General features: G+C 37.8%; 3 protein-coding genes across 4 annotated transcripts; 1 reads left to right on the top strand and 2 right to left on the bottom strand.

Moving 5' to 3' along the window:
• Positions 1 to 3,261: 3,261 nt before the first annotated feature.
• Positions 3,262 to 6,140, bottom strand: LOC134648761 (probable ATP-dependent RNA helicase DDX28). The gene is made up of 5 exons (XM_063503307.1): positions 5,545 to 6,140; positions 5,073 to 5,344; positions 4,389 to 4,561; positions 3,997 to 4,273; positions 3,262 to 3,530 (listed from the first exon to the last, which is right to left on the bottom strand). Exons 1-5 carry the CDS (start codon positions 6,050 to 6,052, stop codon positions 3,270 to 3,272), a joined length of 1,491 nt encoding a protein of 496 aa, XP_063359377.1. The 5' UTR covers positions 6,053 to 6,140; the 3' UTR covers positions 3,262 to 3,269.
• Positions 6,141 to 13,956: 7,816 nt separating this feature from the next.
• On the bottom strand, positions 13,957 to 25,258 carry LOC134648837 (transcriptional protein SWT1). The gene is made up of 12 exons (XM_063503415.1): positions 25,021 to 25,258; positions 24,704 to 24,851; positions 23,488 to 24,197; positions 22,482 to 22,647; positions 21,740 to 21,898; positions 21,451 to 21,554; positions 21,002 to 21,187; positions 19,378 to 19,564; positions 18,992 to 19,190; positions 18,167 to 18,304; positions 15,084 to 15,230; positions 13,957 to 14,122 (listed from the first exon to the last, which is right to left on the bottom strand). Exons 1-12 carry the CDS (start codon positions 25,147 to 25,149, stop codon positions 14,038 to 14,040), a joined length of 2,358 nt encoding a protein of 785 aa, XP_063359485.1. The 5' UTR covers positions 25,150 to 25,258; the 3' UTR covers positions 13,957 to 14,037.
• Positions 25,259 to 25,364: 106 nt separating this feature from the next.
• LOC134648754 (acylglycerol kinase, mitochondrial) lies at positions 25,365 to 26,999 on the top strand. 2 transcript variants are annotated; one of them, XM_063503292.1, is made up of 3 exons: positions 25,365 to 25,627; positions 25,715 to 25,956; positions 26,153 to 26,999. In XM_063503292.1, exons 1-3 carry the CDS (start codon positions 25,518 to 25,520, stop codon positions 26,974 to 26,976), a joined length of 1,176 nt encoding a protein of 391 aa, XP_063359362.1. In that variant the 5' UTR covers positions 25,365 to 25,517; the 3' UTR covers positions 26,977 to 26,999. The 2 variants fall into 2 exon arrangements, with proteins under 2 accessions (XP_063359362.1, XP_063359352.1); XM_063503282.1 differs by having other exon boundaries at positions 25,715 to 26,013.
• The last annotated feature ends 429 nt before the right edge of the window (positions 27,000 to 27,428 follow it).

The raw sequence follows: 27,428 nt of genomic DNA, 5'->3' as shown, positions 1-27,428 counted from the left end.
ATAATGAACTTAGAATTTTATTAAATACCTGCTGTAAAAATGATTTTAAAATTGATTGACCTATTGATTAAGTCAAAATATTTTGTAATTTACTTATTTCAAAATGAAATGATAAGCAATACAATTGTAATGTAAGAAACGTTAGGGGTGAGAACATATCAATAGGGAAGAGCGGGCTACAGTGGATCACCTTTTATAATTGAAAGAGATATAGTGTTAACTATTGAAAAGACGATTCACAAACACAACACTATTTTTCGGAGCATGCCCCACTTGGCATGCGCCATCTTGGATTTACGCAGTCGGATCAATAGCGTCGCTGAGATTTGATTATGCATTTTTAGAAAGAATTCCATTGGAGCTCAGTGTTCTTTGTTGTAAGTTATTAATAGTTACGATATTTTCACTTCAAAATGTATATGTATAACTATTGCAGGTGTAGGAAAAAATATCACGTGCCTCTTCTCCTCCATAATTGCGTTGAGTGCACTGTTTGCTGGTATTAGGTGGCCTAAACGGGGTCTTGAGAAGAAAAGGGACTTGGGGAATAAAAATGAAAAATAAATTATACACAAATGAAGAGTTATGTTATCTCTCCTGTAATGGTATGATCATCACTCCCGGATACCTCGGGAGAGATGGCCAATTGTTAAAAAATTTTTTAACATTTTTTCAAACTGTTCGCAATATAAATATTTTTTTGATTCTTTCATTTTCGAAAGTCAATTAATCAAAGTTTATGAACAAGTAAATATTTCTTTAATTACATGTAAACTTATTTTTTTATCGAGACCTAAAAAAACTATGACCAACTACCCCGGAATTACCCTAAGTTCTTTATGGTCATTGCAAAAAGAATGAGAGTAGGTATGCATGATAGTTTTAGCATTTATAACCAAGATTGACATGACTTTCTGCCATGCTAACATGTTTTATGTGTCGTTTTGTACAATAAAGTGTACTACTACTACAACATATGCAGTAATTGCATTTGAAAAGATATTTATCTTATAATCTTTGAATAATTTCTTTATTTTTCATGTAGTTTTTCATGCAAGTACTGCACATACTATAAGCAGGGCAGATTTGTCGTTGATGTTTATTTTTAAGGCCTATATTACCCGCGATATTAGGTACTTATTACTGATGTGTGAAATATTCTATTAATATCATTGTAACAAAAGCTATATGAAACTCTATATTTACAGAGTGTAAAAGTTACTCACCCCTATAAGAAAGCGTGGTCCTAGACATCGTGTTCAACTTGTAGCTTAAGCTCTAAATGCCTACTTAAAGTCTTTAGGTTCTACAGTTTGAGATATGTAATACAATTTTAAATACAATTTTATGGTTTCATTTCAATCCTATAATACTTGGTACCTAAGTACAATTTTCAAAAGAAAGGAAAGTTTGATTATCTAGAAAACCACGAAAATTTTACTTTAGTGTTTTTCAAAATGGATGGGTCCGCTGACAGATGACATCTCAGTACAATTTTGCGAGATTTGGCGTTTTTTATGGAGATGACACTAAGCCCCTGATTTCGTATGGTCTTAGCCGTAGCCTTCTTTACAACTATTCCAAATGTATTTTCCTAAAAACACCCCGTATGTAATACCTACCCGTCACATAATTATTAAGAGCCCATCAACGTGTACACTAGCGCCACTGCTAAATAATCGTGATTATTTCAATTTACCGAAATATATTTAAAAAAGCGGCCAAGTGCGAGTCGGACTCGCCCATGAAGGGTTCCGTATTTAGGCGATTTATGACGTATTAAAAAAAAACTACTTACTAGATCTCGTTCAAACCAATTTTCGGTGGAAGTTTACATGGTAATGTACATCGTATATTTTTTTTAGTTTTATCATTCTCTTATTTTAGAAGTTACAGGGGGGGGGGACACATTTTACCACTTTGGAAGTGTCTCTCGCGCAAACTATTCAGTTTTAAAAAAAATGATATTAGAAACCTCAATATCATTTTTGAAGACCTATCCATAGATACCCCACACGTATGGGTTTGATGAAAAAAATTTTTTTGAGTTTCAGTTCGAAGTATGGGGAACCCCAAAAATTTATTGTTTTTTTTTCTATTTTTGTGTGAAAATCTTAATGCGGTTCACAGAATACATCTACTTACCAAGTTTCAACAGTATAGTTCTTATAGTTTCGGAGAAAAGTGGCTGTGACATACGGACGGACAGACAGACGGACAGACAGACAGACAGACAGACATGACGAATCTATAAGGGTTCCGTTTTTTGCCATTTGGCTACGGAACCCTAAAAAAGGGAGCCGCTACGGACTGTATCTTGTACCTAGTACCTTTTGAATACATCAAACTAGTTTCTATGGCTGGATTCGTCAATCTATAAACTTAAAACAAAAATGGTCGTTTTAACTTTGGACGCATGGATTGACGAATCCAGCAACATAGAAACTAGTTTGATAGTGTGCACGTTGATGGGCTCTTAATTCAAATCATATTCATAATGGAATTAGGCAAAATAGTTATAGACTAATCGGCGAGGTGAACGTTTATGAAAATAGGTATTGCTTCTTTAAATTAGGTAGGTACAGTGTGCTTCAGTAAACCTAAACAAAACTTTAGAGTGAATCGTAATTTTAACGATGCCAATAGCAATTCGAAATCTCATTAAGTTTGGTAATAAAACGTTTTATTCCTTCAGGTCTTAGGATCTCGTCAAAATGGTAATTTTCCAAATGGCTTGCTAATCCGTTTAAGACTGCGACAAATTTGATGGCAAAATAATCTTTTTAGGTTTCTGGTGGTACAAATGAAAAATAGATAAAAACACTGTTGTTTAGACATAAAAACCTAAATAAATATTATAGGACAACCTTACTCGGACTGGCTAAGGCCCACAAGTAAGCTTTCTTGAGCTTACTTGAGGCTTAGTGTTATGGGTGCTTAGACAACGATATACATTTTTAGATTGTTTTATTTTTTGTAATACATGTTAGATTAAAATGTATTCTGAGGTCGGTTTATGAATCCATCGAGGAAATAGAGGTCCAGGTATCATGAATAATTTGACAGTTTGGTTTTAAAATATAACGTGGTTTATTACAAGTTCAGTTTACAGTCTGCTAACTAAGCTGTTATTAAAACTTATAACATGAAATTTCATACAACTCTGGACTGGGTCAATTCGTGAATATAATAGATTGATATTTCTAATACGCACTAATATTATAAGTAGCAAAGTAGCTAATATATCTATTACAATTTAAACGTTTCTCTTACGCCAAACTTCTCAAAGCAGCATCAGCACTCTTAGCTATCCTGTCCTCGATGATTCTCCTGATATTCGCGTTGACATGAGGCAGATCTTTGTCTGTCCGCACGGAGGCCTCGATCTTCTGCACGAGGCGCACCTCGCGCGGCCAGGCCACGAAGTTGGTTATGGCACCGCCGGCCGAGCCGAGCCGCCCCGTGCGCCCGCAGCGGTGGATGTAGTCCGCCGTATACAGGGGGAAGTCGTAGTTGATTATGTGCTGGACCTGCATATGACACATTTTGTTGGAATATACTAAGATGGAATATACAAGTGGGATTGGGCGGGACATATCTGTCGGATGCACCCGGACAGATGGGCCAAAATAGCGACCGACTGGACACCACAGATCACCCGATGCAGAGGCAGACCAAAAATGAGATGGCGAAACGACCTGGACTCATTCTGTGGCGACTGGCGGGAACATGCACAAAGCCGTGACGAGTGGCGAAAGACAGGGGAGGCCTTTGCCCAGCAGTGGGACACAATATAGGCTATTAAAAAAAAAAATACTAAGATGACTCAAATAACACATTTAGGAAAGATACCCTATGACACGTTCTGTTAGTGAGTAAGTTTACGTTCTGTTTTCAGAAGATTTGCAAGCTGGCAGATAGGATATTTTCCAAAAGAGAACTTTTACAAAGCAAGTTATTTATTTTTATGCTTTAAAAATCAAATATTACACTTACTCTATTAGTATCCAATCCGCGTGACGCAATATCAGTACAGCTGAGCACATCAACCTGTCCCGATTTGAACATTTCAAACTTGCCCGCCTTCAGCGGAATAGCCATTTTCCCGTTAATGTTGACGCATTCTATGCCATTCTCGTTCAGAAACATGGCGACAAAGTCGCAAGTAGGTGTCTGGTTTGAAAAGATCATCACGGGCCGCTTAAGGTTGACGTCGGCTCGGACTAGTTTTAGCAGTTCCACTGGTTTTTGTGCTTTGCCAAGGCGAAGAAATCTGTAATGATAATATTGTATTTCATCAATGTAATGTAATGTGTTAAAAATTTGATAGTGCCACTTTCTATGAATAGCGCACAGTAGATAGCGCTCAGTTAAACTCTGATACTTACTTATGAGGAACATGAGGCAGTATCCTATGTATCCTGGAGGTGGTAACTGTCTTCAAAGATTGAGGATCCACAAACGCGCTGACAGAGTCAGGCAATTCATGCGGCAATGTTGCACTCACTAGTGTCAGCTGACAACCAACTGGAGGTATCTGGTGCTGTACTTTGAATTGAATCTGAAACATGAATGCGTTAATATTTAATTAGAATAATATAAAGTTTCTGGAAATAATATTTTTTTACAATATATTTTCTCAGTGTGAGGTTGTCTGTAATCAATAAATTCCAATTGAACTAAGCTGAAATTTTGAAAGTTTGATGGCAATGTAATATTATTCCAAGCCAATTAATGAATAGAGCTGGGTTGATAAGTGATAATGCAGAACGAAAGTGACAAAAGGATCTCCTATCAGGTTTAAGAAATGGGCCTAGAGTTGCCAATGAAATCATGTAACAAAATAAAAATGTTAACACTTTTCTCAACTCTCAACTCAACATTGTTGTCTACCTAGAGTAAATATGTGACGTTATCTATAAAAAGGGACCTTATTGTCAATGGCGCTTACGCCATTATTAACATTGCTCCAATATAAATACAATGCCGTGCGGTGTAAGCACTATCGACAATAAGGTCCCTTTTCATAGATAATGGACCCATATGAAATAGTAATACTAAAACAAAATTACCTGGTATTTCTTTAGCAAGTGTGACAATTTTCCACTAAAGCTGTCATCAAGCAGTGTATCAGCCTCGTCCAGCACCATGTGGTGCACATTGTGAATCTTGTAAATGCCAGTAGTGACCAGTTTGCTGTATGCTCCCAGTGTGGTCACCAGGATATCACAATATTCTATAGGTGGGTTTAGCATCTTTTGCTTGGTTCGTCCACCAACCAGAGTTGTGACATTCAAATTTAGGTTTTGGGCTATGTTTTGGGCAACTTCTCCAATTTGTGTTGCTGCCAAAAATAAACAAGTTTAAATATTTTTAATTTCACATATCACATTCAACAAACCACTTTATTGAATAAAGGTACAGTACAATGACTTATATTAAATCAAAAATATAAAAGTTATACAAAAACTATGTATGTATGATTTATGATTATATGTTTGCGGAGTCTAGTGAGTATAATTTGATTAATTAATAAATACTTACCTAGTTCTCTACTCGGCGTAATAACAACAGCTAAGGGACTGTTGAATTCATTTTTAACACATTGCTTCCAATCCAAAACATGCTGGAAAATAGGTAAAAGGTAGGCCAAAGTTTTGCCACAACCAGTTTCCGCTGTCACGGCAGTGTTATATCCCTCAAGAATGAACGGGATGGCTTTCGCCTGGATAGCCGTCGGCAACTCGTAGCCTTGTGCTACCAAAACCTCGATCAGCTCCTGCTTGACGCCTATATCGCTGAAACTTTTCTTAAATACATCTTTCTCTTCTTTCTTGTTCGCATCCCCGTATATTGTGAAATAATCGCCTTTAGATTTAGCGTGCAACCAACCCGAGGAGGCCAATTTTACGCCGTCGAATTTACTATAAGATTGTCCCTCAAAGTGGTTATATTCTGGCCGCTTACACGATATTATCGGCAATTTCTTGTGTGACTTCTGACTGTAGTAGCGCCAGTATAATGTCTGTAATATGTTTCGCAGTTTAGACATTTCTAAATGGCACAAATTTCAATAAATTATTTATTTTATTTGATTGATACCGATTTGCATCATTTTTATAACCTCCAAATCTCTTGTTATGACAGACATCAATGTCATGTGCTTTTTTTTTAAACCAAGGCCCCAATTGGGCTATAATCGCGAAAATCGAAGTTCGCAAATTGCGGGCATTGTTCTCTGTCACTCTAATTAAGCCTTCATTGGAGTAAAAGAGAAAGATCCCCACAATTTGCGAAAAACGGTTTTCGCGGTAGCCCCTCAAGGCCCCAACGTTGTCTCTTCTCTTTGACGGCGCAGCAACTATAGCTAGTCAACCAAATCTTGTCAGTAAAAAAAGGCGCGAAATTCAAATTTTCTATGGGACGATATCCCTTCGCGCCTACATTTTTCAAATTTGCCGCCTTTTTTTACTGTCAAGATCTGGTTGACCAAGTATAGTATCACTTCTCTCTCCTCTCTCTTTTAAAAATCTCTTTTGTCAAAAAAGGACAACTGTTGACAAGATGAACTTTAAATCAAAGTGTTAAGCTTTGGATTCCTCCGAAAGCGGTGCCGTCATATTACGGCCGCTATATAGCGTTGACTGACGTCACTAGAACATTGTCTATGTAAACAAGATGGCGCGGTTTCCTAGACGGCGTTACGTTACGTTGATTGTCAACGTAACGTAAGATGACGGCCGTCATGACGGTGTCGATAGTTTCGTGAACGTTTTATTAGATAGCGGTGACGCCATTTTGAATAAATGACACGAGATTTGAATAAATGATTCCGTACTACGATTATTTTCCTCTTCTGATGATATTTCATCCTCCAAGTAAATTATAGATGATCAAGCAAATCTTGTCAGTAGGAAAAGGCGCGAAATTCAAATTTTCTATGGGACATTATCTCATCGCGCCTACATTTTTCAAATTTGCCGCTTTGACCTTGGTGGATGACGGTGTGTTATGACGCCGTGGTACTTTCCACATGTCGCCACCGTACAGACGGCCGTCTTTTGCTGCCGCTATATGACGGCCGTCATATGACGGCACCGTTTTCGGAGGAATCCAAAGCTTTACCGTTTTTGCCAGTGTCAAGTTGTGTATGTGTGCGTAAAAACGTGTATGTGTGCTCTTTTAGGGATTGAAAAGTCGATTTTAATCACGTTATATATAGCTTGTCAACCAAATCTTGTCAGTAAAAAAAGGCGCGAAATTCAAATTTTCTATGGGACGATATCCCTTCGCGCCTACATTTTTCAAATTTGCCGCCTTTTTCTACTGTCAAGATCTGGTTGACCAAGTATATCGATAAACGCTACACAGCGGAACGAAATAGCGATTAGTTAAAGCTTCGATATCTTCGTTAAAAATAAACATAATTGAAATTGTAATGGATAATGAATTAATGAATATATTATAATATAAAAATATAATTCAATTATTGCGACACATATTGTAGTAGGTATTTATGTATTGTAATTAAAAACCTGAGCTTTCCCTTCGTTCCCTGCTGGGGCGTGACGATAAAATCGTGATCTGATAACCACAATAAAGAATAAAAGCGTTTTTGTTCATTTTACATAGGTATCGTTAAACTTTTGAAGTAAAATTAAAATGGCAAGAAATGTCGATAGTTTATGGATATGACTTTATCGACATGGCCACAGCCAGGTGGATTCACATTGTTAATCGTACATAAAACAAAAATATCTGGGTGACCGAGCTTCGCTCGGAAAACATATAAAAACTCGAAAATGCGCGTTTTCCCAGAGATAAGACCTAGCTAGATCGATTTTTTGCCCCCGAAAACCCCCATATAGCAAATTTCATCGAAATCGTTAGAGCCGTTTCCGAGATCGCCGAAATATATATATATACATAAATAAACAAGAATTGCTCGTTTAAAGGTATTAGATAGATAGATAGATATCTATGTTTTAAACATTCTTAACCTTTTCCACGCCGTGTCAAACACAAAAGCTGTCACTCAGACGCCACATCATTGAAGTGTCAAAACAAGTTGAACTTTATGTATATATGCACGTAGGTCGATGTTGCTCTGTGGTCTGTGACCGATTAATACGTCTTTGGCGTTGGACCTGCGGTGCGTATATATCGGTCATTGGCGTCCAAAAGGTTAAGGCCTGTCTAGACGCGAACAATTTTTTGCCAATCTGAGCGATTTCTACAATTACTTGTAAATTGAGTGTCAAATCGGTACAATACATACTTTTAGCTTAGTCGAAATATATCGGTAAATCTCACTGTAATTACTCGTTGGGTCTCTTTATAATAGAAGTAGAATAGAAGCGATACGCAGCTTTCATTGGCTACCGCCAATGAAAGCTGCGTATCGCTTCTATTAGCAACATTAGTCATTATTAGTTGAGCATTAGTCAACTGACTTTTTTCATCGTGATAGTTCTTTTCTGTATGGAATTTTTACAAATTTACAATCGGGAATAAATTACTGAAAAAAATTGTTTTCAACCATCGCGGTAATATTACTCGTATGTGCTCTTGATAATATAGCTGGTCAAGCTAATCTTGTCAGTAAAAAAAGGCGCGAAATTCAATTTTTCTATGGGACGATATCTCTTCGCGCCTACATTTTTCAAATTTGCCGCCTTTTTCTACTGACAAGATCTGCTTGACCAGCTATTGATAGGCCGGCCACTGGGAATAGCTTTCGCGCAGATGATAGCTGGGAACGACTGATTCTCAACCCACCAACAGAAAGGGAGTTGACGTTAAGAGGCTCCATGATAACCATTTTAAGGCCCCAGTACACAATGGGCCAGCGTGGGCCATTCTGGGGGACGCATTTATGCGTTAGAGAGAGCAAGTGATATTGCTATCTCATTCTACCGCATGGCTGCGTCCCTTGGACTGCCCGACGATGGCCCATTGTGTACTGGGGCCTTAACAAGTTATCGCCTTTTGTGAAATGACTAACGGAATTTCTAGGTGGCCCGGGGTCTATAAATAAGGTAAAGGGTCAGCAAAACAAAATATTCCCAATTCTGTTCTGTTCACATTTATTTACGCCTTAGAGCAAGAATATTAGACGCTTTATGAGCTAACATTTATCATTATTTTTAACATATTTATACAACATTTTACAAGGGAAATATGTATAGAAAACATCACAGAGTGTAGTTTGGTGGATAGTTCACTACCAATAGACAAGTGATATAAAACCCAAAAAAAAATCGAACACACGGTGAAGTTTTAAAAAGTATACTGGCCAAAAACGCCTCGTGCTGAAATTGTTACGATGAGATATAATTTGCAAATTATTTGTAGCAAACGTTTTTTTAAATCATTTAACCCTCAAATGCATAGTGATGGATGCAGCCTACAGAAGAAAAAACATATAATTTTATTCATAATTAGATAAAATCGATTTGTTCCTGTATAATTATGTTGATAGTACCTAAATTAATACATTTTCCAATTTTTATTCAAATTTGCATAAAATACTGCATTTTAGTTAAGACAAAATGACGGTGACATTTTAAAAAAGCCAAAAGATTAGATAGATAAGATGAATCTTAATACGTGATGTTATGTAGGCGGTTTTTTTCGGGGTTTGCAATTATTTTATATTTTTTAACTTTATTTTATATTTTTCATAGATTTTTTACCCATAATAATATTGTATATTTACATAAAATATTACGTTATACATACATATAGGTACATATTAATTTCAGCCAAAAGGAAAAATCATGCATTTAAGGGTTAAGGTTTAGTGACCCAATATTATAACAGAGCTAAAAAAACAGTCCACACTGAAAACAAAAACTATACCTACATGCAACAAGGAATTATATTGAATTGTATTACTATTTTTAGTAAGCCATATAATAATCATGAATTATGATATGAACAAAGAGAGAAGGCAAATTCATTTGAGTGCTTTCCAGTCAAAACGGTTGTGTTAGTCAGTGAACTTTCTGTAGCGATATTACACTGTTAACTATTTTGCGACAATGCCACAAACTACTTACATTATTTTAACTAACCCAAAGTTACTCACATATACCGTATACCTTATTTTAATCATCCCAGTAGCATTTTTGTAAATATCAATGCGTTGTGGCTGTAGAAAATGTTATCAGTATCATTGTAGTACTATAGTAATATATTACTGCTTATACATACTTTAAATTTTAAATAAAAGCTACAGGTTAATTCATAGTTGGGTTTTGTCCAACAACTTTTAGCGTAACATATATAAACCAGTATTAACAAATTATTTATTAATTGAATTTGTACAGATTCTACCAGTTACATATATTTAATCTAACGGCATCCACTGTCCGGTCTGAGAATTTAAATTAATATCTAAAGTTAATATTATTTACAACTATTTACATGTTCTATCTCAAAGAGTTCTTAAATACTTACAAAGATAAGATAACCTTATTTATCTAAATTACTTTAAATGTCTACTCCGAAGTCTCCGAATAATGCGTAGATCTAGGTAGTATAATAAATTAATTTATGATTTAATTGTTATATGTACTTATAATACAACAAGACATATTACAGTGGTCAATATGGTGTATTTAGATATTAAATAATATTGACCTCTTTGAAATACCTATTTGATGCAGGAGACTGTACAATTACCCGTAAACACTGATATATTTAATTTATATACATTTTAATGGGAAATTCTATACTATACCATAGAGAAATAAATACATAGAGTGCTCACTCCATACATCAGTTTTAGTACCAAAAAGACTATTAGCATCTAGCGTCGAGTAGCGGAACTATCAGTACTGCTACTTGACAATAGATGTAGCACCGACCGGAAAGTCTTATCTCAACAGCATAAGACTTTCCGGTCGGTGCTACATCTATTGTCAAGTAGCAGTACTGATAGTTCCGCTACTCGATGCTAGATGTAGACACTGAAATTAATAGTCTGAACTGATGTATGGAGTGAGCACTCTTGTCTTTATTTCTCTATGACTATACTTAGATAGATAGTATAAAGTATTTTGTAAAACGAACGAAACTCGCCAAAACATTGATTTCTCCGTAATCTGAAAATTCGAATAGCACTTCAACATAGTGGGATCAAAGGGATCAACTTCAAATGTTGAATACCAAGAAAGTTATTTCTTTTTTAATCCATAGTACAAAAACTGTCCTTCTCGGAATGAGATTAAATAAGCGATATTTTTTTTACTATTTCTTATTTGCCAAAAGAGTTTTAATTGTAGTAGAGGTATAAAACAAAAGCCGTGCCACGAATTTGACAGCTGAAGTAGATGTCGCTTTGATTGACGTTTGACAATTCAGTTAGGTACCACAAAACATATGGCGCCGTATAACGTCATCTAGTTCGTATGTCGAGCTCGTGGCAAGTTTTTTTCTTAAATATAACACCTCTAGAGTCTGTGCGGAAAGAGAAGAGTCGTAGAATGTATAGGATCCCATACATTTCACGACTCTTTCCGCACAGACTCTACTACGAACAATTATTTGATATACCTACTAACAATCATTAGATCATGAAATTCATGATACAATCAGAAGTAAACAAATTTCGAAATGTAGCGAATATTCCTGATTCTTTACATACTATGTAAAATAATATTTAAGTTATTCGCTAGGTGCACGACTGGTGCTGCCCTGATTTTGGCAGACCTTCTACGTTAAATCTTATGGAGTAAAATTAGTTCAAGCGGCTGCCGCTAGTACTAATGTCAGACATTCCATAAGATTACCTGTGTAGTGTTTGTGACGATCAGCGCCACTTCCCCCTCCACCGACTGCGCACCTTGCCAATAATAAAAATAAATTTCACTTTACCTGACAACGCCTGATAGAATCAATGGATTTTTATATGGCTGGTTATTAAGAAAAATTTCAATGTATTGTTAAATGTTCATACAAATAAGTAGGTATTTTTATTGCTTGGATCGACATAAAGAGTAGCAATGATACTAATCAATATGTGTAAACAAGCTTTATTTAAAAACAAGAACCAACAAGTCGGACTAAACCGTCACCGATAAAAATACTGTATAACCCCAAAAGTGCGCAGTAAAGTAAAATTACTTAATAAAGTATTTTATTGCACTATTCGGCTATAATAAAGTAACGCTCGAATAAGCAAAATCTAAACTAAATGTCAAAATATAACGATTAGTCAGTCTTAAAAGACATTTCGAAGTACCTTTCATAAGTTTTAAGCAAAATTTTAGTCAAGGTTCAGATTTGTTGACTACAGATGTAGTGAATAATCCTTACTCTCCTTAAAAAGGGACGCAGCTATATTTCAGAATAAGAAATTAATAACACTATCTCTATCTTACAAATGATATCATCGTGTCTTTTTACCAATTTAAATCTAAAAAAAATCCAATGAAAAAAATATATGAAGACGCACTTGACAATAGAGGCGTGTTCAGATATTTGTGAGCGCCTCGGGCGATGACGAGTTGACGACTGTACTAGAAGTTTAAAATCTAAGACAAATACCTACGTACTTCGAATAACGTAGTGATTTAATTCTCTTTGCTTCGAATTTGACTAGTAGCCGAGTACATGATGCTGTAACTCAAAAGTTGCCGTTTGACAATTCAGTTATCACAAAATAATATATGGCGCCGAACAGCGCCTTCTTCAGTTGTCAAACTTTTAACCCTTCCTCATAACATAAACGCCCTAAAATCCTCAAATAATTAATTTATATTTTTCCCTTTTTTACAAATACATAAGTAAAAATGACAGATTAAAATAAACTATTAATAATTGAGAGTTGTGTTTAAAATTTACAAATGTAATTCCGGACTAACTAATATTTTATACTAAAACTTATGAAAGGAATGTTCAATATTTTTTGTTTATACTCCCTATATTGGTACAATTTTGTACAAATTGCGGACTAGACTTAAGTACAGTCGCGGTCAGAGTTACTTACATTTTATTACAAGAACGCCATTAAATTATTTATCTAATTGTTACAACGTTGATTAGACATTTAATGATTATCAACTATTGTATATTTCTGTACTACTGTAACACGTACTGAGAATTAAAACCAAGCTTGATAATATCCGAATGATTAGATATGAATCAAGTGTAACTCTTGGTAGAGATACCGACGAACGTGCAACTCATCATGATCTACGATTAAATCAATTACTACTAACAGTATAGAATAGTCGTAAAAAGGTTGTATACAAATTGTATACATACATAAACATTAACTAAATGCGGCCGTAAAAATAAGTGCCGTTGACGCGGGCTATTTGAAACTTGTGGGATCAAACGATTTAGGTTCGAATATTTTATACCATCGCCATAGTAGAAGCAAATGTCGTACATGATGGTATCCAGCAATAGCATTAGACTATTAGACAATGCGTTCTTAACCTTTTGGACGCCAATGACGGATATATCCGCACCATAGGTCCAACGCCAAAAACGGATTAATTCGTCACAGACTACAGAGCAACGACCTACGTGCATATACATAAAGTTCAATTTTGACACTTCGGTGACGTGGCGTCTGGGTGACAGCTTTTGTGTTTGACACGACGTCGAAAAGGTTACTCCAAAGATGTTACGTATATAAAATTTACTGTTGATGATAAAAACAAAACTTTTAGTTTCTTTAAAATAAGAATGAATGTTTATCACTGACTCCTTCACATTACTTTAAAGCGAAGTGCAACTCGTGTGCATTATATGAGACGTTTGAGAACGGCGCACTAGTCACACCGTCAGATCTGGGGCCCGTTTCTCAAAAGCTTGTAACTTGTAATACAAGTGGAAGTCCCTTTCTAACAAAAGCTCTCAAAAAGTGACATCCGCTTGTATTACAAGTTACAAGCTTTTGAGAAACGGGCCCCTGGATGCACCTATACTATTGGCTGGCTCCGAAACATCCAACTAGCCCACAGCGACGGCGAGCTAACACGCTAGACGGAATATTCGAGTAACTGACCACGACATTACGTTCTACTTGCTCGAGACGCGCTCCTTGCACAGGTCGAGCAGCTCCTTCAGCTGCGCGAACTTGGTGTGAGCCTCTTCCAGCATGTTCCTGCGAAAATTCAAGAGAGTTTAAAACTACTGATAGGTTTGGTGACACATAATCCGTTTTGTAACATATTTAACCCTTCGTATGCCTTCGTCAAGCTACTGAATTAACCTGTCAAATCCCACGATATGACGTCACCATAAGCGTTCTGGCTCATATATGAGCCGTGGGAGCTGACAGATTAATAAGCTTAAAATTGTAAAATACAGTCCAAATTGTGTGGGACGTATACGGGACAAGGGTATACGAAAGTAAGTTTAGTCTAGTAAATTTTAGTGAAATGGATAGAAAACCATGATATGTACTTTTGACCGTAAAGCAAGTTTAACTAACGTAGGCGGAATAAAAATTGGACAGAGTTTTGAATATGTAAACTAAGGTAGCTATTGTTTTGAGAACACCAATGGTCCAATGGACGAGAAGTGGAATATGTAAAGCATACACAATGTTTCCTAAAAAAGATTTCCTACGCAATTAAACTATGTAGTACTAAAAATGCCAACATTTGTGTTTGCGACAGCAACCGATAAAGCACCATAAAACTGCCGTTAAGCATCTTGCATCGGAGTACTTTTTCTTTCATATGCATTTTTAAAAAGCATGAAGTTTAGGTATTTTGAAATTAAAATTATGAAGACAAAGACATTGAACTTAGTCTAAATTTCCGAATACCTACATTATAAACCTCACGTGGACTACAAATTATTTTAAATGGATTACTGACGGAATGCTATACAGTCAGGAATACATATATTCCACAATCAATAAACATTCTTATTAGACCAGGGACCAGGGGTCGACAAACTTTGGCTCGCGATCCGCGTGCGGCACTTTGGTGATACAACAGTGTTTTGTCTGACATGTTATAGGCTTCTTTTTCGAACTGTCAAAACGCTGAACCAATATGAAGTTTCTATGAGGCATGTGCCTCAGAGAACACATGTCTGTACATGTGACGACGTACCTGCACTTGATGCAGAATATCCTCAGGCTGTGCGTGTGGATCTGGCGGCTGTCGCGGCTGATGAGGTTCACCGAATCTTTGAAAACCATCTCCAGGCGCGACACGTGCTCGTCCAAGCTCGGGTCTGAAGGGGCTATACTTAACGCGCTGAAAATTAAATAAAACCTCTTTAGTTGTTGAAAAATATTCTGCTACTCTTTTTATGTCTCTGAAAATTAGTGAACGAGGAACACAATTACAGAATAAATTATAACATTGCCTACAAGGTAAAGCATCTTCGTTCAGGCATTTGTTATTCTTCTAAAATATGTAGATTAAAGGCTTGGCCAGACACAGAGCGCAGCGCCGCGTCCGCGCCGCGTGATGCCGACGCGATGACTTAGCGATGTTACGGTTCGACTTCACAAACCGGTTCAAACCGAGTTAGGCCTTAAGTCGACTAAACCGACGTGAGTGTACCGTAAGTCGACTTTTCGATTTGTTGCTGCGTCACTTTCGTTTGACATATTGAGGAAAGAGATGTTTGTATTGTACTAACGCGAATCAATTCCAAACCCCTAAGAAAAATGTTGCCATGCACATTGCCGCCATTATTGAGTCGAGTCTAACTCTCATAGAGTTAAGTCAAAACTTGGTACGAACAGGTAAAGTAAAATGAAACTTATTACATGAGTTTTAAGGTTCACTTTCGCATGGGCTTATTTAAAGAGATCGACTTGGCGGTAAACTTCGGTTCGGTTTGGCGGTTTCGCGCCGCGTCGCTTTGCGCGCGGCTTACGGAAATGTACGAATTCGCGCCGATAACTGACAGAACCGCACGAGACCTCACGTTCTTTCTTGCTTACTGTTATACTGCTTTCCCGTTTTAGCTTTAGCAATGAATGAAATTGTGATCTACCGCGCAACGCAACTAAATTATTAGGTACAAATGTTTCTAAGAATTATTTTGAGTCAAAGTTTTTGTTGTCGTGTAAAAGATGTGCTTTTTCGTATAATTGTCTGTATAGAAATTCTAGACGCGACTTAGGTTTCTCGCCATTTTTTACTGACAAACAAACTGGTTTTCCAGACATTACGGACCATTAAAAAAAACTTGTAGGTACCATTCGCTTTTAAATCTCCTTTTCACAACGATAATGGAATAGCATTAACCAAAAAATTTTAAGTTCTGATTGTCCATCCTAACGTAGGGATGTTAGGATGGACAAGGATCGAACAAACCGTAAAATTGACAAATTGATTTGGTCGACTCAAAACCAAGTGACTTTAGTGACTACACGCCATACACGGTGCGGTTTGAACTAATGATACTTAAAAACTATAGAAGTTAATTCGATTTGGCCAAACCGGTTTGCAAACCGGTTTGGGTCTAAATCGGAGTCGACTTGTCCGGTTTGAAAATTTAGCGGTTTGACTCATCACTACGATGACTGTTCAAACAGGGCGCGCTCTCAACACGCCCTCATCGCGCGCGCGAACGCGGCGCGGCCGCGCGGGAACGCGAACGCCACCGCTCGCTGCCTAACGTCCGATGCGACTGATGTGACCCAGCGGGACGCGGCGGCCCGCCGCGTCCCGCCGCGTCCGCGCGGCGCGGCGCTGCGCGGACGCAAGGGGCCGCGCGGCGCGGGGCGCGACAGAAGCGGGGCGTGATACCGGCGGGACGCAGTCTGTTTGACGTCGGTAACCTGTTAGCATGTGCCGCGGTCGAGCGGCGCGGACGCGGCGCTGCGTCGCGCTCTGTGTCTGGCCAAGCCTTTATCGTCATTAATGTTAAATACCTATTGTCCAGCATAATATTATGTCAGGAAGGTTACCTATCTATAAAAATACCTATCTAAAGAAAACAACGGGTTGCACTCCGGGAGTGCCGGCAGAAGTGAAAACTCAATGACATTGTAACAGTTTTTCGATCAGGTCACGTGTCCATCTTACGTCTTACGAATCTTACGGGCACGTGACCTGCCGCGAGTTTAACATTTTTTCCCCATCACAAAAAGTGCACAGTGCCGCTAAAGAAGTTTTCACTTCAAAAAACTGACAATATTCGATGGTGGCAAACAGCCGCACGACCAGCTTCCTGTAAAGCGGAGCTAATAGCCTATGGACGCCTGCAGTTTTAGAGGTTTCACAAGCATGTTACTACTGAAGTGAACCCTTGGAAATTCTGCTAACCTAAAAGGCTACTAAGGCCTGAGATACACTTGTAAGTTTTATTTACGTACGTAAGGTTGTCTGGAAGAGATCGCTCTTTAGCGATAAGGCCGCCTGTTGTTTACCTCTGTCTTCATGTATTATTTGTGTTTCCATGTACATTTATTCTGAGGTTGTGCAATAAAGAGAATTTGTATTGTATTTTGTATTGTATTGTAGGGACAAAGCTAAAGCTATTTGTTAGAAAGAGATAACGATATTCATCTCTAATTCTGTAGTATAGCTGTGTCCCTACTTAGGTTCGTAAAACTTACAAGTGTAAGGCCTGAGTGGACGCTCGAAGCGGAGCGTTCGGCGGGGCGTGCAGCGTGGCGTCGGGCTCACAAGTGATGTGAGCGACGTGCACTATACTTCGTTTTTATTAGCATTAGAAATAAGGTAAACAATCTTGATGTGTCTTTTAATTGAAAAACACATTTTAAAAATAAGTTACGGTAAATATGTAACAATTATGAATCTAATACGATCTTTTATAGTCTTCTGCTTAAATAAGTAATAGTTATTGATTTTTAAAAAGTGTTTTTCAATTAAAAGACATTTCAAAATCGCTTACCTTCTTTCATGTTCTTTCTAATGCTAAAAAAAATGAACTATAAGACCGCTACTACACGTTTGCATTTGTTTAACATGCACGCCGCACGCCCCGGCCCGCTGCACGCCCAACTCGAGTGTCCACTCAGGCCTTACACTAAGGCTAAAAGGTTACCTTTTGATACTTACACCCACTTGCACCATTTCACTAACCCGGGGTTAACCAGTTAAGCCTGGAATTACTATGGTTACCAGTACAATTTGACACTAGGTTAACGGTTTAACGGCTTAACCCCGGGTTAGTGGGATGGTGCAAGTGGGCCTTAGAGACAACTTACCCTTTGATAGCCATGGTGAGATAGTTGACCTGGTTGCTGAACATGGGCAGCTTGCTGGTGATCACGTCGAGGGGGTCGTCCGTCGGCAGCTTGTCCTCTATGTTATGCGCCACGCCCAACCCCGTCGCCAACTTTGCACTGAAACATTAACAAACAATAAATTAAGTCACCATAAAAGTAGCTGAAATAACGAAAAACGCGTTACGAAAATTAACATGATCTTGATTCTTATTTTTATTCCCTTAACACATTCATTACCACCCAGCTAAACACGACGTCCGCGCCAGGCCACAAAAAATTCTTCATATAAAGGTGTAGCACCACGATCCCGACTATCGGGTCGTCCGGCCTGGGAACGAAATCATAAAATACCCGATAGTCGGGCTTTCGGTACTGAATGTGTTAATTAGTGAAAAAATAAATCATCCACATCTATTTGTAAGTTTCCTTGCGAGGGAGAATACTCAATCGCTAATCATTTTCCGTCCTTCAAACAAAATGGCCAAAGCTACAGTTTGTATTTATTTTTGACTACCTATTGTTTTTTTTTATTGTCTTCTGATGATCCCATAGATCAACTTATTTAGATTTCGGCAGGTTATAAGTCAGACTCGTCGCTGTAGAATGTTAGCGATCCCAGGCCCTCAACTATCCCCAAGCGGCACATTGTGGGAAAATCTTGGGCAGGCTCCTCCCCCTCTTTTTCAGTGAAAAAAGCCGGTAGGTGAGAGTCCCACTTACCCCTCAAAAGGGACCGACCTCAGGCCCGGAGGGACGATACGTAACATTCCCACACCGTCAAAAAAGGGGTTATATCGGACTCACCAGTAGCTAGAGAACACAGTCCAGATTCCCTCAAAGGCCTCTATTACGGGCAACTCTGGCCGGGGATCTCGCTTCTCCAGACGCTCCACGGTCATCTTGGCTAGCTCCATATATTCGGGAATTATTAGGCATTTACGAGCTATGTCCAGGCAGAGCTCTTTGAAATTCGTCACTTCCGATTGTGACAGAGACTTCGGGTCTGTAAAGAAATTGGTGTAGATTTTTTTTAAGGTGTTAAATAACTAAGTAAACTAATTAGTTTACAATTATACAAGTCGAAATTTCGATAGACAATTAACAGAAATCCAATATAAAAAATCAAACGGAATAATAATCTGACGGGTTGTTTGGTCAAAAGTAGAAATTAAGAGTGCTCATTAATTTACCTTTGCTCTCAATAGAAGCAAGAGAATTCTTCAAATCAGTAATTAAATGTTCTATTCTTGGGAAGACCTCGTTGAAGACCGCCACCCAGTGCTTGAGCAAACACTGCAGCACATCTGCCAGCGTCCAAGGCGGCGGTTTGAACAGCACATGCTTCCATAAGTTGTTGTATTTCGCTCGCATTTCGTTCTGAAAACATTCAATAAATGTAGGCTTCACACGAGAATTGTTGGGTTTTGAATTTTCTTCATTTTGAGATCGAAGAAATAAAACCTATTTAAATATTTCAAAGTGTACAATAAAAGAGGCACTGGCTGCGCAAATACTTTAGCACATTCAGTGCCGAAAACCCGACTATAGGGTATTTTATGATTTCGTTCTCAGGCCGAACAACCCAAATAGTCATGATCGTGGTACTACAGCTTTATATGACGATTTTTTTGTGGCCTGGCGCGGATGTCTTGTTTGGCTATGGCAATGAATGTGTTAAGGCAGGGGGGTGTCACTCCGCAGTTTAGGTACATTTGGCCGGCGCGCCCATCGGACAGGCGTATGGCAGTGGGCTGCCGCTCGGCTCGCACGATAGTCGTGTCACGTGGCGCTCGCGCAAAATTGAAAATACACAATGGCTTCGAAACTAACTTCCGTGAGAATCAGACATACTATCTCCGGATAAAAAATTTATGTTTACATAATCAAAGCTTGTAATTCCTACATATTTATCTTAAAAATAATAAATCGGTGGGTATAAAGTCTATTTTTTTATTCGGTAGACTAAAATGACATTTCATAGTATGAACATCATGTGTCATTTTATACTATGAAATGTCATTTTAGTCTACCGAATAAAAAAATAGACTTTAGGTATAAAAACTTGTCAAGTGATAACCCCGTGCCGACACTCACAGCTCGGTCATAAAACTGCGGCGCGGAAAGGAGATTCACGGTTCGTGCGCGGTTATAAGTTTCAATTTTGCTTGCAGGCAGCGATATAGGTGTAATTTTATACCTAAATCTGACTTTTGTGAAGGAGTGAATTTTCTGTACGGTAGTACTATTAGTTATTCTGTGGTTAAGGGTTGGTTTCGGCGAATCCAACAGCTTCTATTCTGGCGCCGCCGCTTGAGCTAGCTCCACAGACTAGACAGGCACCGCATTATGAAGCGTTTACAAAGCCCACGTAGGTATATGACTTCGCTTGTCTTTTTGTGCTCTTTCCAGTCGTTGAGGTGGTATTAGGGTTGCCAGATCGAAAGGCGCTATTATCGGGAAAAAATATAAATTTTTCGGGATTTTGAGACTTAAGTCGGGACAAAAAAACATTCAAATTAAAGTAATTGTATTAAAAACAACGATATTTTACACTATTGGCACTACGTCAACTGCTCTGCCCATAGACGTTTTTATAACGCTGACGCGCTTGACACGGGTCGCTCGCTCGCTTGACGACAGTTCGGAACTTGAAATTATTGTTTTATAACGTGAAGCTGTTTTTCGGGACATATTTCACTTGGTCGGGAATCGGGAGCACATGCTAAAAATCGGGAGAATCCCGCCAAATCCCGACCATCTGGCAACCCTAGGTGGTATGTGGCACACACAAACAAGTGATCCAACAACTCCTACCTCCAGTATGTTGGCCAGCAGCTGGTGCATGGTGTCTCGGTGCCGCAGCACGGTGTGCGCCCGGTCCGGGTCGGGCGCCACCTGCGGCTTGCTCTCCAGTAGGGGCTTGAGCTCGCTCAGACCTATACAACGCAGTCCGTTCACAACCGCCTTGTTGCATAGGTTCTTATCATTTGATAGTAGGATCTGAAAGTGTGATAAAATTTGTTATTATAAAATGGGCCACTCGTAAACTGCCACTGCCAGCACTTTCTGTTTATTCTCAATCATCAAATGGTATGGGAGCATACCTATCAATCATTTCCTCAATCATTTTCAGTATTTAATACCTTTAAAATGTTTTTAGCGTAAGTTATAATAATTATGTATGTAGTACATAAATAAAATAAAATAAAATTTCCTAATACGGAACCTATATATTTTTATTATATCACTATGAATGTACTCACCACAGATTTACCCCTCCCTGCTTGTTGTAACGCACAATTCAGTATTTCATCATCTGGAAGCTCACACGGATGTATATGTGAATTCGCGTCTCTTAGTGACTGGCCTGCAATAAGTAAGTAACTCTATCTTAACACAATTTTTGAACATAACATAATTAAAAAGAATTGTAACTCAATCCTTCAAATCTATTGACAATTTATAAAACTTGGAAAAATCATAGGTCATACTAGAAAAGGTTTAAAACTTTAAACCCGTTCCTTAAATTATATTTATTTCAATATATCATACCTTTTATCCTATTATTTTCCGGCAATGATTTGTAAAGGTAGTCCATAGCGGCCCTCGCGCGTTTGCAAATGGCGCCGTTGCCATTGTTGTTGTCTTTCAGTCTGTCCAGTTCATTGATCACCCGCCAGGGAACTAGGAGCGTTGGCTGCTCCTTGTAACCTGAAGGTGGAGACAATATTGTAACATAACTTGGTAATACGTGAGTCAGCCAAGTACATGGATTATTTAGTTACATTTTTATGAGCTGTTTGTTCGGAACCTAAACTAGTAACCAAAGATCTATTGATTGAGATGAAATCAAAATATGACAAAATTAGTATAATTACTATCTTTGGATAATAAAAACAAATATAAATATCATTCACGCATTCCTAAAAACATTGCATGATTGGACACATTCTATTGGAATAAAAACTATGCAGTTATTTTAAAAGGCCCAAGTAGAGTCCACACAATATGACAAAATCTCATAATTAATCAGTAATTCCCTCACTGAAGTAAGTATCATGTTGGTGTTGTAAACTGGAAATAGCTATAATCAGGCTATTATATTACATGCGGCCTACACCAATTTTGGTGTCTAGCCATAGTAGTTGCCGCGCACTGCTACGGAACGGACGCCTGCCCGCGCTTGCGCCACCTAGCGGTCATATCTATCGTAATAGACGCGTTTTGTTAGAGAGTGAACCTTCTGTACCTAGTACTCTTATTTTATTCTGTGCTCTTATAACGTTTACCTTACCTTTTATGTGTGAATTGAGAACATTCTTTATAACATCTAATTCATGGATAAAAATATTTGTGTCAACAACTAGCACAACATCTTCTGTCTCATTCCCCGAACTTTGATTTGGTGCTTTTGGAGGAGGCTCATATTGGATGACTGGTGTGGGGGGTGGGCTCTTGATCTGTAAGTTATAATATAAAAACAATATTAAAATATGCAGTTCTATAGAAAACAATGACTATACTGATTCGCCGAAATGTATGAAACAGTAGCATTTTTTATCGCGATTTTGGGGGTTGGCCCTATAGTAAAAGATGCTCAGTATGACTCTGTATCTTAATCACATAAAAAAAATTACAGCAACTAGCTTGCTGCTAATTTTTAATCCCCAGGCAAAAAGAGGGGTACTATAGGGTTTACCCTTTGAAAGCCATGTCCATAGACTAGGAATCTTCTAGAGCAATTATTTCATGAAACCAATGCTGCCAAAAATACTGGGGTGCGGGGGACGAGGTGAGCGAGTCCCGTGCCGTGATTGGTCCGTTCAAAGACACGGACGTGTCACAAAGACACTTTGACTCGAAAATGGAGTAAAACTACCGTATATTTGTGGCAGAGGGGGTGGCGCTACTATGCTCAGTCTGGAGGATGTCTTGTCTGTGGCCACGCCTATCGTGCGCGGCGCGTCATGGTCATCATGAACCTTGTCAAAATGCACGAAAGTTGAAATTAGGCTGCTAGACGCGCGCGTCAGTTGACGTCTTTGGAGGTCAAAGCAGCATTGCAGCTATCAAAGAGATGAACCATTTTAAAAAATCAAAGCTCTATCTATAAGATGGTTCTTAGCAATGTTTGGTGGAAAATAGTCAGTTTTATTTATTTATTTGTAATCATTGTTCTGCTTTATTTTACTATATCCTCAAGTGAACTTAATACATCAAAATATGCTTAATAAGTAGGCCTTACACACATTATGTATGCTTGCTCAAATAATATTTGCAGAAATAAAAGTCATACAAACCTCTTTACAATCAACCTCCATGGCTTCTTCAGGGAATACAATATCATCTAAACAATCTTCCATTTCATTAATAGCTTCATTACTTAAATCATTTCTAAGTGTCTCCATCCGTTCCTTTGCACTAGAAAATGTCTTCACAGGCACCACAGGTTCATCTTTCATTTTGTAACTTAGTTTTGACTTAATAGCCGACATCAGCTTGCTAGCTTCAGAAAACTGTGGAGGTGTCGCTGGATGCTTCATGAATGGGTAATCTGCTGTCTGATTACAGATACCCTGTTCAATATCCGCAAAAGTGTCCTTTTGTACAGACTTATTATTATACTCCTCAGGTAGTTGAGCCTTCATGGATGATAATATTTTGTTAGCTGCTAGAAACTGTGAGGGTGACGGAACGGACTGTAAACTATCACTGCCCGGTGAATGATTGGTTGGACATTTTGCTTCGCTGATTGGACTTTTTAATTCTGGAACTTTGTGATGTGTTTCAGTCTGTGGTATTACTTTAGGACTTATTCTTGGGGCTTTAGGTTTAGGGGTAGTGTCTAAACTTTCATGCAGAGCTTCTGATGCTAGTTGGGCCCTTAATTTTGCGAGTCTTGAATTGGCTGAGGATTTTCCAGAAGAGTTACTTGATCTGCTTGGAACTGGTTTTTCAGGTGTCTTTTTTATGCTGGCATTGGGTTTTACAGGTGTGTGCACAGGTGTTGCTAAAAAACCAACAATCACATAAGTTTTAAAATAAAGGTTGCAAGTAAGAACTATTTAACGGATGTTTTTATTTTACATTTTTATTTTTTACCATACAGTATGACTACTATTGTATTAATCATAGGTTCAAATAATTTGGATGGTAATGGATGGAAATGCAAAGTTGTTTAATTCTGCCTACCCACAGGCTTCCTGTACTTAAAACCTACTCTCATGGACAAATTTAGAGAAACATAAAAAAAAGTTAAATTTTAATTTTGTAATTACTTTAGGTACTGTAATCCAGTAATTAAACCTTTTTTTTTGTGTTCCTCTAAATTTGTAAGTACATGAGTATAAATGTTAACATATAATTACCATTTTTGCTTAAAACAATATTTAATCATTGAACAATGCTTTTAATTTTGCTAATTAGACGAAGTTCTAACACAGCATACCTTTGCTGCATATTATTTAGCCTGAAACCAAATTCTTATAAGCCTGAAATACAACATCAAAAACAAACCTTGCTTCTGCTTTTTCTTTGGGGTCTCTGCATTGTTATCACTTTTCCTCTTCAAGTATTTTCTGGAGGATTCTTCTTTTTGATTTTTTTCCTGTTTTTCCTTCTGCTTTTTACTCTTTTTCTTACTTTTATCATGTTCATCTTCAGCCTTGAAAACAGGTATTTATTATATTGATCAATTTTGCATATATAGATCTAAATAATAGTTTTAAGAGGGTTGAAGTGTGTCTCACATTCGTATGCAAACATGCAATGCTAATATATTTATAAACTTTTGTAGTGTAAACAAGAATTATCTTAAAAATTGCGAAACATACCTGTGGTTGACTCCAAGAAGATCTGCCTGTTTTCTTATGAAAGTAATACTTCCTTCCTGGTATTGATTTTGAATTACATAATACCCAACCGTCGGGTAACTTTCCTCCATCCTTTTTGTCTGAATTCATAGCGAATTACATTAAATTTACTAATTTACATTCGTGAAAAATTGAGAAATTCTAATTTACGTTTTGTTGTCTATGATGCTTTATGTTTTGATTCCTACCAGCGATGAAGATGAAGCGTTTTGATACATTATAAAGCTAAGTATACACTTTTCACAGCATAGTTAGAAATGGCTGCGTTCATGATTGAATCCTTACATGTCAAGCTGACATGAATAGAAAACAGCTGATTTAACCTAAAAACATCCGTGAAAAAATGGAATTCCACAGAAATGAACAATGTTATTTGAAATGTTATATTATTTGAGCCATACTGAAGTAATAAAAGATTCCGGTATATTCAGGTCCCCGTAGGTTGCTGAAATCTAAAGATGGAGAAAATTGTTAAGTTGTGCACTACCATCCGGAACAATTGGAAAAAATCTGTCGTAGGGGCTTGCGCATTGGCTTATGGAGCCTCCGTAGCAAAGGAAAAATACGAGTAAGATTTATCTCTTTGATTCCCTAAGTCTGGTTGAATACGTTAGGTATTTTGTTATAATTACTCAAATTTGTATATTTCTTGCAGAATAAATATTCTTATGAGAGCTGCATGCAAGGAAGCGGCTCTATATGGAGATGCATTAATACCAATGGAGCGTAATCCTACTGTGGTAACTGTGATCCTCAATCCCGTCGCTAATAAGAGATCAGCTAAAAAGGACTTTGAGAAATATTGTGAACCACTACTGCACCTCGCCGGTTTGCAAGTTGACATTGTGCAAACAGCTTCAGAGGGGAATGCAAAGGAAATCGTGGAGACCTTAAAGGGTACAGAGGCAATCATTGTAGCAGGTGGTGATGGGACTTTATCAGAGACAGTTACAGGTAACTAAGAAATTCTTAAGAATAGATTCACAACATACTAAGGCAGTCTTCACACTGGCACAACAACTAGATGAGGTTATATATTTGAAGAATTTGTTTCTCTGGTTGAAGTTAATAATTAATTATCTTTACATTTTAGGTCTTCTCCGCAGAAATGATGAAGCCAATCGTTTTCCAGTTGGAGTCCTTCCTCTTGGCCGTACAAACAAGCTCGGAAACAGCTTGTTTCCTGGTGGATCAGACAATGTGGAAAAAGTCAAACAGCTTATTGACGCTTCAATGGCTATAATCAAAGGCAAAACTGAATGGAAAGATGCTCTCAAAATAGAACCGATCACAGATGGCGAGGAAACACCAAGACCAATCTTTGCCATGAGTTCTATAGAATGGGGCGCTTTTAGAGACACAATGGCCAAGAAGGATAAATACTGGTTCACGGCAGGTTTAAGAGATTATGCCACATTTCTTTTTAATGGTTATAAGGACTCTATCACATGGAATTGCAGTGGCACACTGAAATACACGCCGCCTTGTGCTGGATGTGCTAATTGTGTGCAAAAAAAGCCTGAACCTAAACGAAAATGGTCATTCTTTATTCCCAGCACGCAAGCTGCAACTGTAGACCCAAAAGAGATTAATCCAGAATGCTTAAAATCAGAGGAGTTGTGTTTTAAGACAGCAGAGTTTAAAATAGAAACGGCTGGAGAGAAGCAGGAGAAACCCTCTTTAAAAATAATATTGGGGAAGAGCAGCTATTCCTATCCACAATTTGTTAGCGAAGGTTGGGAAAGATTGAAAAACAAGCCAGAGGATAAAGACGTTATTTCTGCTCGAACAGTGGAACTTTTGCCTCAGGATCCAGGCAAAGAAGTCACCATAGAGATTGACAAGGAAGAATTTGAGTTAAAACCAGTTAAAGTTACAATACTGCCCAAAGTTGTTAAATTATTTTGCCTACAATAAATAGTTAAATAAAACCTGGTTTCTGTATGTTTTATTTTGCTTTTTGGACATTTGTCAACATGAGATATGAAGAGCTTCTAATATGCCATCCAGTTAAAATGCAAGAAAGTATTAGGTAGGTAGTTAGAATTTTTTACAGTAATAATAAAATTGCCTGTTGCAATTTTTTACAGTAATAATATCATTGCGTTCTTGCGCCTGACTCCATACTTGAAGTCGCGCTAGATGTATGGAGTCGCGCGCGAGAACGTAAGTCATGCTAGCCGGTCAGATCGTCGCTTTGGACAATAATTACTAGAACATGTTGATAGTCTTACGTCTAACTCGTCCTCTATCAGTATAAGAATATTAATCGGAATGGTAAATAAAGTAAAACGATATTTAGAACACAAAACAATTTATTTATATATTTTTGTTACCTCAAAAACGAACAACAACGGCCAAGCTGCAGC

Source organism: Cydia amplana, chromosome 1, assembly GCF_948474715.1.
Source record: "Cydia amplana chromosome 1, ilCydAmpl1.1, whole genome shotgun sequence".
NCBI classification, from domain to species: Eukaryota; Metazoa; Arthropoda; class Insecta; order Lepidoptera; family Tortricidae; genus Cydia; species Cydia amplana.
The sequence above is the reverse complement of the archived record's forward strand: the minus strand, read 5'-3'. Positions and strand labels throughout refer to the sequence as shown.